General features: G+C 37.4%; 2 protein-coding genes and 1 long non-coding RNA gene across 3 annotated transcripts; 2 read left to right on the forward strand and 1 right to left on the reverse strand.

Annotated features, from left to right (window-relative positions):
- The first annotated feature begins 5,609 nt into the window (after positions 1 to 5,609).
- Positions 5,610 to 7,044, forward strand: LOC106364227. Its single transcript, XM_013803848.3, has 4 exons — positions 5,610 to 5,710; positions 5,815 to 5,937; positions 6,046 to 6,175; positions 6,260 to 7,044. The coding sequence occupies exon 4, from the start codon at positions 6,352 to 6,354 to the stop codon at positions 6,931 to 6,933; it is 582 nt and encodes a 193-aa protein (XP_013659302.2). The 5' UTR covers positions 5,610 to 5,710; positions 5,815 to 5,937; positions 6,046 to 6,175; positions 6,260 to 6,351; the 3' UTR covers positions 6,934 to 7,044.
- A 360-nt stretch (positions 7,045 to 7,404) lies between these two features.
- Positions 7,405 to 8,325, forward strand: LOC106364228. Its single transcript, XR_001273143.3, has 2 exons — positions 7,405 to 7,851; positions 7,983 to 8,325. It is a non-coding gene; the product is annotated as an uncharacterized LOC106364228 (long non-coding RNA).
- Positions 8,326 to 8,846: 521 nt separating this feature from the next.
- Positions 8,847 to 12,683, reverse strand: LOC106366477 (COP1-interactive protein 1). Its single transcript, XM_013806077.3, has 3 exons — positions 12,327 to 12,683; positions 10,613 to 10,809; positions 8,847 to 10,501 (listed from the first exon to the last, which is right to left on the reverse strand). Exons 2-3 carry the CDS (start codon positions 10,704 to 10,706, stop codon positions 9,084 to 9,086), a joined length of 1,512 nt encoding a protein of 503 aa, XP_013661531.2. The 5' UTR covers positions 10,707 to 10,809; positions 12,327 to 12,683; the 3' UTR covers positions 8,847 to 9,083.
- Positions 12,684 to 15,540: the final 2,857 nt, after the last annotated feature.

The following is a 15,540-nucleotide window of genomic DNA, read 5'->3' on the forward strand; positions in this document are numbered from 1 at the left end:
CGAGATGGACAAGTTTGATGGAAAGGGAGACTTCGGGATGTGGAAGTATAAAATGATGGCTCAGCTAGAGATTCAAGGTCTTCTGGCTGTGATACAAGATGACTTTGTGGTTTCTTCAACATCTGAAAAACAAGAAGAAGGTGAGAAGCCAAAGGTTGATCAGAAGAAAGCTGATAAAGACTTACGGGTCAGGAGTTTACTATGTACCTGCTTAAGTGATTCAATCTTACGAAAGATTATGAATGAGCAGACGGCACTTGGAATGTGGAAGTCTTTGGAGAAGCTGTATCAGCTGAAGTCTCTTCCAAACCGAATATATTTGAAGCGGCAGTTCTCCTGCTATAAGATGGAAGAAGACAAGTCAATAGAAGAGAATGTGGATGTATTCTTAAAACTAATAGCTGATCTAGAGAGTCTGAAGGTTACCATAACGGACGAAGATCAAGCTATCCAGTTACTCTCTGGTCTTCCAGCTGCGTATGAGCAACTGGTCCACACTCTTCAGTATGGAACTGGAAGAGACACTCTCACTGTCTCAGAAGTTGTTACCTCGGCATATTCAAAAGAAGCAGAGCTTAGGCAGAAGGGATTACTAAATAAAAAGAAATCTACTTCAGAAGGCTTATATGTTGAGTCAAGAGGGAGATCATCTAAGCGAACAGAAAATGGTAACAACAAGAAGTACAATAGGTCAAGAAGCAGAGGTGATCGATCTAAGTCAAAGGGAAATTCAGATAAGACTAAGAAAGGAGCATGTTTCTCATGTGGCAAAGAGGGTCACTGGAAACGTGACTGTCCAAGCAGAGGACACAAGAATGGTAGTGAACAAGCAGTAAATGCTGTATCTGAAATGAGACAACCCCTAGTGCTAACTGCAAGCATTCATGATTCGAGAAATGAATGGGTTCTAGACTCAGGTTGCACCTTTCATATCACACCAGATAAAGAAGTCTTATTTGATCTACAAGAAGGAGATGGAAGTAAAGTTCTAATGGCGAACAACACTCAGTGCGAAGTCAAAGGCATTGGGAAAATTAGAATCACGAATGAAGACGGTACAGAAGTGATTCTAAGAGATGTTCGTTATATGCCAGACATGAGCAGGAACTTAATCTCCTATGGAATGCTAGAGAAATCAGGATGTAACTATCAAGGTGGAGATTTCACTATAACATTCTACAAAGAAGGACAGAAGGTGATCACAGGCAAGTATGAGAACGGATTGTACTATCTACAAGGAACCGTGTCACGTGGTGAAGCTAATATCAGTGAGTCTACTGATTCTAAGACTAAAGTCTGGCATTCTAGGTTGGGTCACATGAGTTCAAAGAACATGGAGTTACTTGCCAAGGAAGGTTTTATTCTTAAGACTGAAGTTGGGAAGCTAGAGTTTTGTGAAGGTTGCGTGCTTGGAAAGACACATAAACTAAGCTTTCCTACTGCTAAACATACTACTAAAGGCATCCTAGAGTATGTACATTCAGATCTTTGGGGTTCTCCATCAACTCCGGGAAGTCTAGGAGGTTGCAAGTATTTCATAAGCTTCATTGACGATTTCTCTAAGAAAGTGTGGGTCTATTTCTTGCAAACTAAAGATGAAGCATTTTCTAAGTTTAAGGAATGGAAAGAAGCAGTTGAAAGCCACACTGAGAAAAAGATCAAGTGCCTACGCACTGACAATGGTTTGGAATTTTGCAACAATAGGTTTGATGAGCTGTGCAGAACATCAGGAATTAAGAGACATCGAACCTGCAACTATACGCCTCAACAGAATGGGGTCTCAGAACGGATGAACCGCACCATCATGGATAAGGTTAGGAGTATGCTTGCAGAAACGGGTTTGGGACAAGAGTTTTGGGCAGAAGCTACTTCTACGGCAGTGTATCTAATAAACAGGACACCAAACTCAACCATAGACTTCAAACTTCCGAAAGAAGTTTGGTCTGGAAACAGACCTGATTTGTCACACTTGAGAAGGTTTGGTTGTACTGCCTATGTTCATGTTAGTCAAGAGAAAACAAAGCCGAGAGCGATAAAAGGAGTTTTCGTAGGTTATCCGTTTGGAGTAAAAGGTTACAGAGTTTGGATTCCAGAGGACTTAAAGTGTACTACAAGCAGAAATGTTGTTTTCAGAGAAGATGAGCTCTACAAAGACACGCAAGTTAATAAAACTACAGAGAATGGAAATGATTCAGTTGACACAAAACAGAAAGTTGGGAATTCTAAGAAGATTGTCTCATTCAGTCCAAGTCTGATTCGCGGACCTAGTGGTCCCAACTATGAACATGGTGAAACTTCTGATCCGGGAAATACCAGTGTATCTCAACAAAATTCAGAGGATCAGGGAAGTTCTAGTGAATCAGAAAGTGATGATGAGTCAGAGGGCTTAACGTTTGTTGAAGAAAATGAATCAGAAAGTTCTATTGAACATTACATGCTTGCTAGAGATCGTGTTCGAAGACAGAATGTGAAACCACCTTCGAGATATGAAGATGCAAATCTGGTTGCTTATGCTTTATCAGTGGCAGATGACATTGAAAGGGAAGAACCTAAATCTTTCGAGGAAGCTAAGAAGAGCAAAGATTGGAAGCACTGGAATAATGCAGCTGATGAAGAGATGGATTCTCTAAACCGAAATCACACTTGGGACTTAATAGAAAGGCCAAAGGGTCAAAAGACCGTAGGCTGCAAGTGGATTTTCAAGTATAAGCCTGGTATCCCTGGAGTTGAACCTTGTCGACATAAGGGCAGGCTAGTTGCTAAGGGATTCTCACAAAAGGAAGGGATTGACTACAACGAGGTTTTTTCACCAGTGGTCAAGCACGTCTCAATCAGACTAATGCTTTCAATTGTGGTGAATAGAGATTATGAGTTGGAATAGTTGGATGTCAAGACTGCGTTTTTACATGGAAACCTAGATGAAAGGATTCTAATGGAGCAACCTGAAGGTTATGTGAAACCAGGTGATGAGAACAAGGTGTGTCTTCTAAGAAAATCACTTTATAGTCTAAAGCAATCTCCTAGACAGTGGAATTTTCGTTTTGACACTTTCATGAAGAAGGAGAAGTTCATACAGAGTGATTATGATTCGTGTGTCTATATGAGGAACGTGAATACTCCTAAAGCTATTTTCTTACTGCTATATGTTGATGATATGCTAATAGCATCAGAAAACAAAGAAGAGATTCAGATCATGAAGGACAGTCTGAGCAGAGAATTTGAAATGAAAGATTTAGGAAAAGCTTCTAGGATTCTTGGAATGGATATTATCCGAGACATAAAGAAAGGAACCCTAGTGCTATCTCAGGAAAACTACATTGAGAAAGTACTAAAGAGTTTCGGAATGGAAAATTCTAAGCCAGTCACAACTCCATTGGGGACTCAATTCAAGTTGAAGAGTCTAACCAAGGCAAAGGCATTAGAACAAGCTACAAAGATGGAAGGAGTTCCTTACGCGAGTGCTGTGGGGAGCCTAATGTATGCCATGATAGGCTCCCGACCAGACTTAGCTCACGCAGTGGGAGTTGTGAGCAGATTCATGTCCAAACCAGGAATGGATCACTGGCAGGCAGTGAAGTGGATTATGAAGTATTTGCGTGGTGAATCTAAAAACAGTTTAACGTTTGTTAAGAGTTCAGTGTGTTCAATTGAGGGGTTTTCAGATTCAGATTACTCAGCGGACTTAGACAGACGACGTTCAGTTACTGGTTATGTGTTCAAGGTTTGGGGTAATACAGTTTCGTGGAGGTCTAATCTACAATCAGTTGTAGCTTTATCGACCACTGAGGCAGAGTATATGGCACTCTCCACAGCGACCAAAGAAGCAATTTGGTTAAAAGTTATATGTGAAGAACTAGGTCTGCAAACAGGCAGTGTCAAGATGCATTGTGATTCACAGAGTGCCCTAGCTCTAGCAAAGAATAGAGTTTTTCACGAGAGGACTAAACATGTTGCAAAGAAATATCACTTCATTCGTGATATTGTTGCTCAGGGTGATATTATTCTACACAAGATTCACACAAGCAAGAATCCAGCTGATTTCCTAACTAAGGTGTTACCTGGTCCAAAGTTCAGGCTTTGTTCTGAGCTGGTGAACATGTTCTGAAAAGGAAGTAGCTTCGGGTAACGATGTGTCTCTGTTGTTGGTTACCTCGCAAATGGAAAAGAGAGATCAATGAGGTTAGATAACATTTCAAAAGTTATCAAACGTTATTATATCTCAAACCAACTTGAAGATTAAAGTCTTGAATTCGTTACCCGAGTATTGAAAGCGAGGTGGAGTTCTCTGGTTGTTCAGCTTCAGGTGGAGTATCTTCCGGTCGCCTGAAAACGAGTTAAAAATCAGAATCAGAAGAGGATATTTTCAGTCACCGTCAGTTTATCAGAAAAAGGTTTCAATGCTCATCTTAAGCCAGAAAGGTCAGAGTTTACTTATCTGGGTTTCGGTGTTGCAGAAAGGTTGAAGCTTTGTGGTTAGATGGTTGTCTTTGGAAGCGTCAGGTTCAGATCTGATAGATGCAGAGTTCGTCTGAGTTTCGTTGGTTAATCTTCGAAAATCTGCAAGAACATACAGAGGAAGATTAGTCGGTGAACGTACTGATGAAGAGTTAAGGAAGGAGAAAAGGGATATAGAGAATACCGTGTTGTTATGGGTTCTCTGGTATCGAAGAAACATCAAAGACGTTCAAAAAAAAGTCGTCGGAAAAATGATGTAGAACGGCGGAGGCGATAAATCGCCTTAGAGAGAAGGGAGAGAGACATGCAGCTAGGGTTTCGAAGAGAGAGAGACAACACTTCGGTGTTCTGTCTGAAAGGTGGAGATTGTGGGTTTAGTTCAGCCAAACTCCAAGTGGGCTTTGCGTTCCGCGGCCCGGTTCTTCGATAACCTGCAAAGGGAAGGAGCCCGAGTCTTAGTCCATCTTTCTTGGTAAGTGAAACGGGTGCGTTTTAGTGATTGCTAGGTGATGAGTTTGTTATAACAAACTGGTGAGCTGTTATTCAACGTCACCGAGAGAGAGAGAGAGAAAAAGATCAGATCGAGAATCTGAGAGAGAAGAAGACTTAGCTCGAGATCACGAGATTGAAGTGCGACGGAGTCACGAAAGCGGTACACGATCGAGTCAGGATCATTCCGGCGGTGACTTTCCGGCTTCATAGAGGAAGTGATAAGCTCGCTAAACTCTCTCTTGTATTGCTCTGTTTTCCGGTTTCATTCCGCCATTGTTGTCAAGCTTGTATCTGTATCGATTCTCTAATAGTAAAGCAGTTGAGGGATGCTGTTCCCTCCCCGATGAGTAGATCAGCGAACACCGGGTGAACAAAGCTCTTGCGTATTTTGTTGGTTGCTTTACGTCATAACCTGAGATCAAACAGAAACCTAAGTCAATCACAAGATCGAGATCAATTATAACCTAAAGAATCTGATCTAAAACTCTACACTAGCTTATGATATAAATGAGATGCAAGAAAAAAAAAAGAAGTTGAATCGCTTTTGCCACGTGAAGACGAAGTAAACGCGCGTCATTCGCATAGCTACGTTAATTTTAATTTTCACTATTTTTTACGGGGGTGGGGGGGGTTTAATTTTTTTTTTTCGGTAAACAAAGGTGGGTGGGGGTTAATATTTTCACATTTACATCGTTTCAGACGGCTGAAATTGTCCGTAAGCCTATCAAGCTCAGCTTCCACCGCCACAGTTCTGATAAAGCCGGTAAGGTTTTTAGATTTTCATTCTTTGATTGTTTTAGACTTACCAAAATTATCGGTTAAATCAATTAGTCTCCTCAAAATTTGTAATTTTCACATTTATCTTAGGGTAAAAGTGAAAATGGGGAAAGAAATGAAAGAAAGGAGCAGTAACACTCTAGCTTCACAGCCAAAACCAGCGATTATCTTGCCAAAAACGGTGGAACAAGCGAGGCTAACCTACCTGGAGAGGTAATTAGTCTTGGTAGAGGGTTTAAGATTTTGCTTAACTTTCAAAAATGAAATGGTTTTGAGTATTTTGATTATATACTGAAATTAATGATGGATGCTGGAGAGCAGGATTGGGTTAGTGTCTGATCTCAAACACATCGATTTGCTGTTCCTGGCCAACCAAGCATCTGTCGCATTTTTCGGAGAAGTGTGGTAGCGCCAGAGGAGTCTTTGACGGGCAGAGTTGAAAAGCATGCATGTAAGCCTTGAATTATCATCATAGAGATGCAATTGCAGCTATATGTCAATTTTAAGTAAAAGTATATTTGAGATGAAATTTCAGGGAAGCAGCGAGAAGCTGAAGAAGCGAAACATCCTTCTAATGGTTGTCGAGAGGAAAAACGGTTTGAGAAGAAGTATGTCCGCCGGAAGAAAATGGTGAGCAGCAAGGAGCACATGGAACCTACATCAACTTCTAATCTTGTCCAAAAATCTTCGAGCTTAATTACTATGGATGATGATGCACAGAGGGAACAAGGGCTATATAACAATGGTGAAACTCATTCAAAATCTGAGCAAGCAGAAGCAGCAGAGGGACAAGGCCGTTGCAGTGGAATAATAAAAAACAAGTTCAAGGGAGATGATGATCAAGAAGAAGAGAACATCATCTCTGAAGCTGGTTTGAACCAAGCCGTATTGGAATCTGATATTCTTGGTGAAGAGATGATTGCTTCTGAGTCTGAAGAATTTCTTCCTCTTCTCGAAGAGGCTGAAACAGAGGAGGAAGATGTTTCTAATGCATCTAGGTGCAACCAGTGGTGGAATTTCAAAACTCGACCTCGTACGTCCAGAGGGGTAAGAAGACATGTTCAATGGAGCAACAAAAGGAAGAGAAACTGCATGTCGTTTGAAGAAACACAGCGCAACCGCAAGATCCTTATCCTCGCTGTTGAAGCAATTACACATCAATTGGATCTCTTAGACGTTGGCATGGAGGAGAAGAGCTCCTACAAGTAGTCCTCTTCTTTCATATTTTGTCAGCTAGTCTTTTTTTTTTTTTTTTGAACACCGTCAACTAGTCTACAGACTATACACTAGTTAAGAATGAAATAAAAGACGAATCGTTACTATAAATATAATCATTTTTAATAAAATCCACTAGTAATCTAATATTTTCGATGTATAGTACATCTTCTATGGTATAATATATTTGATGCAAATGTATAACTGAAATTAATAAAATCCACTAGTAATCTAATATTTTCGATGTATAGTACATCTTCTATGGTATAATATTTTTGATGCAAATATATAACTGAAAATGAACCGAAAATTGTATTTTCTAGTAGATGAAGTGAAGAAATTAGTTTGACTACATATCAGTATAAGATCCAAAAAAGTCTAAGAACTAAATTTATAAAGGTTTAGGTTCTGATCTAAATTGTCAATCAATATGAAATAATAAACAGAGCATGGCACTGGCAACAAAATAAAATACAGGTAAGATAAATGGGTTACAAACCTCACCACACATCCAAATCCATCTTTATGATCTTACAAACCGCTATAAACTTCCAAAAGTTTGATATCCGTAGTTACCTAGCTAGGTTCTTAAAATTGGATTGTAGTAAAGTTATTCATTTATTTTATATATTCAAAATCAGAAGACGCCACCATTTTATTTCTACAAAACCGCGTTTTTGTAGAAAAGAAAGAAGGCGACGAAGTTGACACTTCAAATGAATCAATTCAGTATACAAATGTGATTTTGTGTGCTTCGATCTATAAATACAGTTGTGGTCGATGACACTTGAGAGAATAACAAAGTGACAATGAAGAAAACAACACAAGTGTTTCTTCTTCTTTTCCGTTTGATGCTTCTTATATGCCTAGTCTTTCAGGTTCGTGTCACAGAGGCTAGATTCCGCCACCTAGGTCAGTGTCTTCTTATTCGAAATCTTTGCCACAGTTATAACTAATTAGCAATTTACTATACTCTCTAGTTATAGCTTCGGTGTTCTTTTTTTTGGTCTTCCTGTTTAACATATTGACTCGTGTGTTAAAAGGGGAGGAACGGATTGGCGCAATACCCTCCATTCCATGTGGAGCTGCTCCTAGAAGAAGTGAAGTTACAGGAATAATGAACAGGCTCTGTAGGAGGACTAGGATTTCAAGACCTCCGGGTGTTAATAAGTGATCTCCGTCCAAGAGATAGCAACGTTTGAATATGAACCACGAATAAAATCTCTACTGTTCAGAAGTTTATTAATCATATATAATTCCAAATAATTGTTTCACGTTTTGCTAAAGACTATCGCTTAGCTGAGATACATTTTCTAATTTCTTCTTAAAATCATGTTTTATGTGTACATGGTAAAGTTAAAGTTTACAGTAATGATTTCGCAAGCATGTTACGATCTATCCCAACCAAAATACTCACGGATTTGATCGACACAATTCTTCACTCACTAATCAAAGCTTATAATCTCTCACTCACAAAAAGAAAACAGAGTTATTCTGAAACGTAAAAACAATGCAATCTAAAAACGATGAACACATAGAACTAATGAGTTCAGGATTTCGATGTGAGGTTCCCTATATCTCGGCCGTACACAACCAATCCACTAATTTCGTGTGAAATGGGATATAATGGGGTTTGGGTATTGAATAAGCTCAATATTCGTTGGACACAAATAATTCCAAAGAGGCGATTTAATCTTTACTATATTCTCGATGTAGTGAATCTTCTATGATATAAAATCTAAGTTATATAACTGAAAATAAACCTGAAATGGTATTTTGAAGTAGATGATAGTTCGAGTACAGATCACTATAAGATTCAAAAAGTGTAAGAACTAAATTTATAAAAGATTAGATTCTGATCTAAATTGTCAATCAATATGTAAAAAAAAAAAAATAGAGCATTGGCATTGGCAACAAAATAAAATACAGGTAGATAAATGGGTTACAAACTCCACCACACATCCAAATCCATCTTTATGATCTTGCAAAACCGCTACAAAACAATCATCACACCCCACCAACAAAACAATTTCAAATTGAGAAAAAAAAACAATTAAAGAAAAAAAATTCAAATTCAGAAAAAACTAATGAACACAGCTTATCTCTGACATACAGATAGATAGGAGGGGGCAGAACAAGTCACTTTAAGCTCGTTGTGACCGTCTTTGCCCTCTTGCCACAACCATTTTGGACAAAACCTCTTCAAGATACTCACACCGGTCTCTATGGTGTTCGGTCCATACACATAACTGTCTTATCGCTTCCCTCTTCTCTTCCCCTAACCCCAACAATGACTCTTTCAACTCTTCCTTCTCTCTTTCTCCTTCTCTTACTTGACCTTCAAGCTTCTTCTCCATCTCTTCTTTACCCTTCTCCATCTCCTCCTTTTCCTTCTTCATCTCTCCCACACATTCCTTCGCCTTCAAAACCATCTTCGTCGCTTCGACCACCGTCTCCTCAAAGCCTCCGAGCCTCTCCTCAACCTTTTCAGACAAATCCTGGAACCGATAATTCAATCTCTCTGACATCTCCTTGACCAAACCTCCATACGTTTCATGCGTCATCACGATCTTCTCCTGGAGCAGCGCTTGTTTCTCCAAATGCTTAGCTTCCACGCTCTTCAGCTCTTCTTCCCTCTCCCTCAACACTTGCTCCGTCACTCTCAGCTTCTGGTTAGACAAACGCAGTTTCACCTCGATGTTATTCATCTTCTCCATCAGATTCTCGACCTCTTCTCCCTTCATCTCCACTTGGTTGCGCAGCCTCTCCACCGTCTCTTGCAGCTCCTCGATCTCGGCCTCCCTGGACGCTACGTCTTTGCCCGTCTCTTGCATTCTCCTCTCCGTCTCCTCCAGCTTCGACATGTACTCTTCCAGCATCTCCCTGGCTTGTTTGTAATCTTCCGTCAGCTTCTTGATCGTCGCTTCGCGTTCTTGGAACAGACCGTTGACTTGTTTGTGTTCTTGGCTTAGCGTGTTGTACGCAGCTTCTTGCTCCAGCAATGCGTTCTGCACGTCGTTTAGCTGGTTCAGCAACGCCGCTTTCTCTTGCTTCTCTCTCTCTAGCTTCTGATTCAGATCGGATTCGGCCTCGCCAGCAGCTTCCAGTTTCTGGTTTAGTTCTTTGTTCTCGGTCGCTAACTTGTCAGTTTCAAGTCTCAGATCTCCAATGATGTCTTCTGATTCCTTCAGCTTCTTCAAGGTTTCTTGGTGCTCTGCTTCCTTCTCTTCGAGAGTTGTTTCTAACTTTCTTTTCAGATCAGCGATTTCAAGATTAGCAGCTTCTATCTGTTTCATGTCATTGTCAGCACGCCCGTTTCTCTTGCTCTTCTTATCTGAGTCAGAGTCTGAGTCTGAGCTTGAAGAAGAGCTCTCATTCTCACCTTTACCATGAACTTTGTTCCTGATCTCTCCCGTGAGATCACCGTATTGGTTATACAAGGACTCATAATCTCTGTAGAATTCCTTCACTAGCTCTGCGACCACTTCTCTTTTGGATTCATCTGCCTCAATGTCACCACTCTCAATAATTCCCAAGATTCTCTTCACTTTTTCATCTATTTCTGCATTGTTGAGATTTAAAGGTGTTGATTTTCATTTTAAACAAGTCTAACAACCAAAAGACCTATGGATTTGAGAAAAAAAAAAACAAGGTTATGTAGAAGGGAAATTACCAGTTTTGATTCCTTTGAGCAATTCAGCATTATCAGGATGAAGGTGAGGCTCAAAGAAAGATTTCAAGGATTCTCTGATGCTATGCTTTCTCATTTCCACTCCAATAAAAAATGGCACTTCAAACACACAATTTTTTTTGAGATTTAGAACTGAAAAGTCATCTCTGAGACATGTGGAACTCCCTCAAGCACGATCTCTGTTTTGCACAATTTCACAAAGACAAGACATGTGAGAAGAGAGACTCTTTAACTTGTTCAAAACATATGAAAAACTATGTATATTTTTTTAAATTTAAAGAAGGTACCATCATTTTCATGTAAAGGAAAAATATCCAAAGTAAACTTAGTAAACTAATATTATTTTGGCCTGATAGTCAACTGAATGGTAACAGAAAAATGACATAAACAAATTTAGATGACTCAGTTGGAGCCTGACATGACCAAACAAAATAGAGACTATGATATTTTAAGATTTACAGTAGTAAATAAAATATTATGCCAGAGAAATGTGATTCGTTTAAATACAGATGGATGCATGCTCATCTGCTGATAAAATGGCAAGAATCATGTTTTGAGGCAGAAGAAACTAAAAAGCAACATATCCTCAAAAATCCAAGTAGATACTCTCAATCCACCACCAATGAAACAATAAAAAACAATTACTGTATCACACAAGAATAGAAAGTGATCTGTAATATGTTTTTACTGATTATAAAACTTAAATATCTAGAACTGCTAATCAGTTTTAGCAATGAGTCAAATTTTAGATGAAAAGATCTAAAGTTGGCACTCTCTATTTGGACAATTATCTTAATATTAAAAAAATGATAACTTTTTCTACTAATTGCAATACTAATACTCAATTATATATAAATGATTAAGTCCTAGAGTTATTCCACTTCATTTCTCATTACAAACTCCATTTTAAAGTAAAATATTCATCAATTCTACTCCATTTCAAACTCTAAAAACCAGGGATTACTTCACAAAATTAAGTGACTGTATTCATTACACCATTTTTATTCATTGTTCTATTCCAAATAGAGTATGGTGGAAGTAAAAGTCATCTATATTTAAAATTATTTTAAAGTAAGAAAATAGAATAATATACTAGTACATTAGAGATGATTTCATAAGAAAATAGAATAATATACTACTAGTACATTAGAGATGATTTCATACTAGCTAACTGAATGCAGAAAAAGTAAATGGGTAGGGAAAGTGGAGCCATCAGAGCAACTTTTGGGGAATGGGAACCAGACAGCAACACAGAATGATTAAAAAGACAGCTAATGAGTTGTTTTGTTTTTTTCTTTTATGTAAGCTTCCATTAGGGCTGGGTTGATATCAAACAATAATAGAGGCTAGAGACTAGCGAGAGTTAAAAACAATTAGCATTTTTGAAACGAAGATTCGAGTGCAAAGGTTACAAATCTATTATTAATCCACCAAGAAATAGGGTCATGAGATCTTCTTTATTTGTGGATAGCCAAAAATCACCGAAACCGATACATCATATAGAGCATAATTTGATTCAGCATATATAAACTCACTTAGTAACGGAGATGGAAAAAACAGTCAGTTACTTAGTTGTGTTCTTAATCAGAAACTAGAGAGTTTAGGCGTTACTAGCTAATACCGATCGAATCAAATAAATAAAAAAGTAGCTAAGCATGGTTTAATGAAAATCATCACTCGTGATCGTAGATATTACCTGGACAGAAGGTAGGCTTGGTGGGAGAGTCGGTGACAGAGAAAGAAGATGAAGAAAAGCTGTATGATTTATTTATGCGAGAGAAATAAAATTCAATTCAAAGCGACGGATACCAGAATAAGAATAATAAATAGAAGAGAGAAATGAGAAAAGTGGTTCAGGTTTTGACTTCGGACTTATCAAAGCTACCCTGTATTGATGTGTGTCTGTCATGAGAAATTTCTTCATATCCCACAAATGCCCCTCAGTCAATTCCTTATTACCGTTTTTCTTTTGTTTTCCATTGATAGACTCAATTCCTCTTCAGCGGAGCGTATACCCCCTCACAGCTGGCATTTCCATAGACTTTTCATCACTGCTCTAAAAACTAAAAAGCATTGTAGGTAGTCATTTTAAGATCCTCTAAAATTGTGGCAATTATTTTCTAACCCACTAATAAAATTATATTGCCTCAATAATATTTATTATAAAATTAATATACTCTAATATAAAATCTTACAAAAACAAAATAATATAAATCTTATAATTTATAAGCTATACTATTTAATATAATAAACCATATATATTTATTATATTATTTGTAAACATACAGATCATCTAAATGATAATTTAAATATCTAATTAAGCATTATAATTGTTAGACATTGAGTCAGCTTCAGTCTAATGCCTAACTCTTTTTTGAAAAATGGTTTTCATCGTCAATACACCTTTAAACATTTCTATTATAAATAATATAGGGATTTTTGCAAAATTGACCTACAACTTAAAGTCAAACACAAAACTAACTTCCCTTTTTTTTGAAAATTGGTTTTGTCCTATTCACCCTACAAGTTCATATAATTTACGAAAATGCCATCAATTTTTTTTTATTTTTTTTTTTCGAAAATGACATTTTTACTCTCTCACCCTCATCATCTTCAAGTAATTACAAGATTGCCATTGTCATCAATACCACAACCACCATGAACAACCAATTTGAAGCTCTTAATGCTCCCAAAATCGATTTACCCTTCTTCTTTTTCCATTCTTGTGAACTAAACACAACATATCTCTCACTTTCTCTCCACAATGAGCTAAAAAAACCCAAGATTTTGATTCTAAAATTTTTATGGTTCATAAAGTCATAGAAGCTAACGATTATGGATGGGTGACTTTCGTTTGTGATTCTGTGTGCTTGGAGAAGCCTTATGTATGCTAAGGAACTTATCTCACCAATTTAAGGTATGACATCGAGTTTTTTTCCAGATCTGTTCGTCAGACGACTTACTTGGGAAGTCGTCTCGCTGTAGACGACTTACCTTTCAGTCGTCTGGCTGTAGACGACTTACCTGTAAGTCGTCTAGTCAACGCAGAGGTTATTTTTGCAATTGACTTTGAAATCTGTAACCTGAGACGACTGAAAGTTAAGTCGTCTACTATTGTTTGGTTTCAAAAAAAATTCCAAAGAACCTAGACGACTTACATTTCAGTCGTCATAGGTTAGTTTTGCATTTGACTGGATAATTTCAGAAGTTTGACTTCCCCAGACGACTTACATTTCAGTCGTCTGGCGAAAATTAAAATAATAATATTTTTTTTAAAGTAAACGACTTACAATTAAGTAGTCATAGGTTAGTTTTGCAATTGAAAAAAAAAACTTCAAGATTTAATTAAACACAAACGACTTATAATTCAGTCGTCCACCAGACGACTTAATTGTAAGTCGTCTAGGACTTTTTTCCGAGATTCTGGTCAAACCTCGTAAATCCTGGACGACTTACATTTCAGTCGTCTCGTGGACGACTGAATTATAAGTCGTCTGTATATAATTAAATCTTGAAGTTTTTTTTTTCAATTGCAAAACTAACCTATGACGACTTAACTGTAAGTCGTCTACTTTTAAAAAAATATTATTATTTTAATTTTCACTAGACGACTGAAATGTAAGTCGTCCAAAAAGTCAAACTTCTGAAATAATCCAGTCAAATACAAAACTAACCTCTGACGACTGAAATGTAAGTCGTCTAGCTTTTTTGGAGTTTTTTTTTAACCAAACAATAGTAGACGACTTAACTTTCAGTCGTCCGAAATAACAGATTTCAAAGTCAATTGCAAAAATAACCTCTGCGTTGACCAGACGACATATAGTTTAGTCGTCTAGACAACTTAGATTGAAGTCGTCCGCGTCTTCTCCACTAGTTTTTAAGTCTTCTACGTTAGTTTTTGAATAACTTGTATTTTTAAGAGTGATAAGTAACTTCAAGATATGTAAAACTCATATTTACAAAATATGTTCTCTCCCTTAGTTTTACTAAATTTGACTAAATTTGACTAAGTTTTTCAATGCAAACTTATAAAAAATATGATATGTTTTGACTAGTTACTATTATTTGTTTCCATCTCTTACCAACATTCTTGTTTATTAAGATGAGAAAAAGGCCATTGGAGTTTATTATTGCATATGAGAGATCCAAAGATAAGAAAAAGGCTACTGAAGTCTATTATTTCATTGATTTGTAAATGTGTAAACACATTGTTAGAACATTTAATACATCTTGGAAAACATTATTACTGATTTTACAAAAAATTCACAACTAAAAGAGTATACATGCAATTCACAAAACAGACCACAAACAAAACTATTATAGATCATTCATCTACAAAGACAAGCTTGGATTCCACTTGAGTAGACAAGACCAGACAACTTTTAAGAAGTCCAGACGACTTCTAAAAAGTCCAGACGACTTCCAGGAAGTTTAGACAACTTTGCCATAAGACTTTTAGGAAGTTCAGACGACTTTCAGACGACTTTACAGGAAGTCCAGACGACTTTACAGGAAGTCCAGACGACTTTTAGGAAGTCCAGACGACTTCCAGACGACTTCCAGACGACTAACAAGTAAGTCGTCCCAGAAGTCTTCCAGATCTGAAAAACCTGCATATTAAATCCAGATCTGGAAAACCTGCATATTCAAAAACGTTCAAATGGCTTAAAAACAGAAAAAATGAATGGAAGATTAGATAAATCTACCTTTACAGAACACACAAAATTACATATCTAAAAATAAAAGATCTACCTTTAAATTAGTGGAAGATGAGTACCATCTAATTAAAAACCTGCAAAAAAAAAAAATAGATTAGTAACAAAGACATGAGACAAAATTGAAAAATTCATATAAAGTTTGGTGTTTCCAAGTCAAAGAGATTAGAGTGGGTTTGGAGAGTTTTAGTTTGG

The sequence above is a fragment of the Brassica napus genome, chromosome A9, assembly GCF_020379485.1.
Source record: "Brassica napus cultivar Da-Ae chromosome A9, Da-Ae, whole genome shotgun sequence".
NCBI lineage: Eukaryota > Viridiplantae > Streptophyta > Magnoliopsida > Brassicales > Brassicaceae > Brassica > Brassica napus.

Coding starts and splice junctions, on each gene's coding strand:
- LOC106364227 (XM_013803848.3), top strand. CDS start 6,352: ATGGTGAGCAGCAAGGAGCACATGGAACCTACATCAACTTCTAATCTT.
- LOC106366477 (XM_013806077.3), bottom strand. CDS start 10,706: ATGAGAAAGCATAGCATCAGAGAATCCTTGAAATCTTTCTTTGAGCCT. Junction 10,502..10,612: donor GCTCAAAGGAATCAAAACTG/GTAATTTCCCTT, acceptor TCAACAATGCAG/AAATAGATGAAAAAGTGAAG.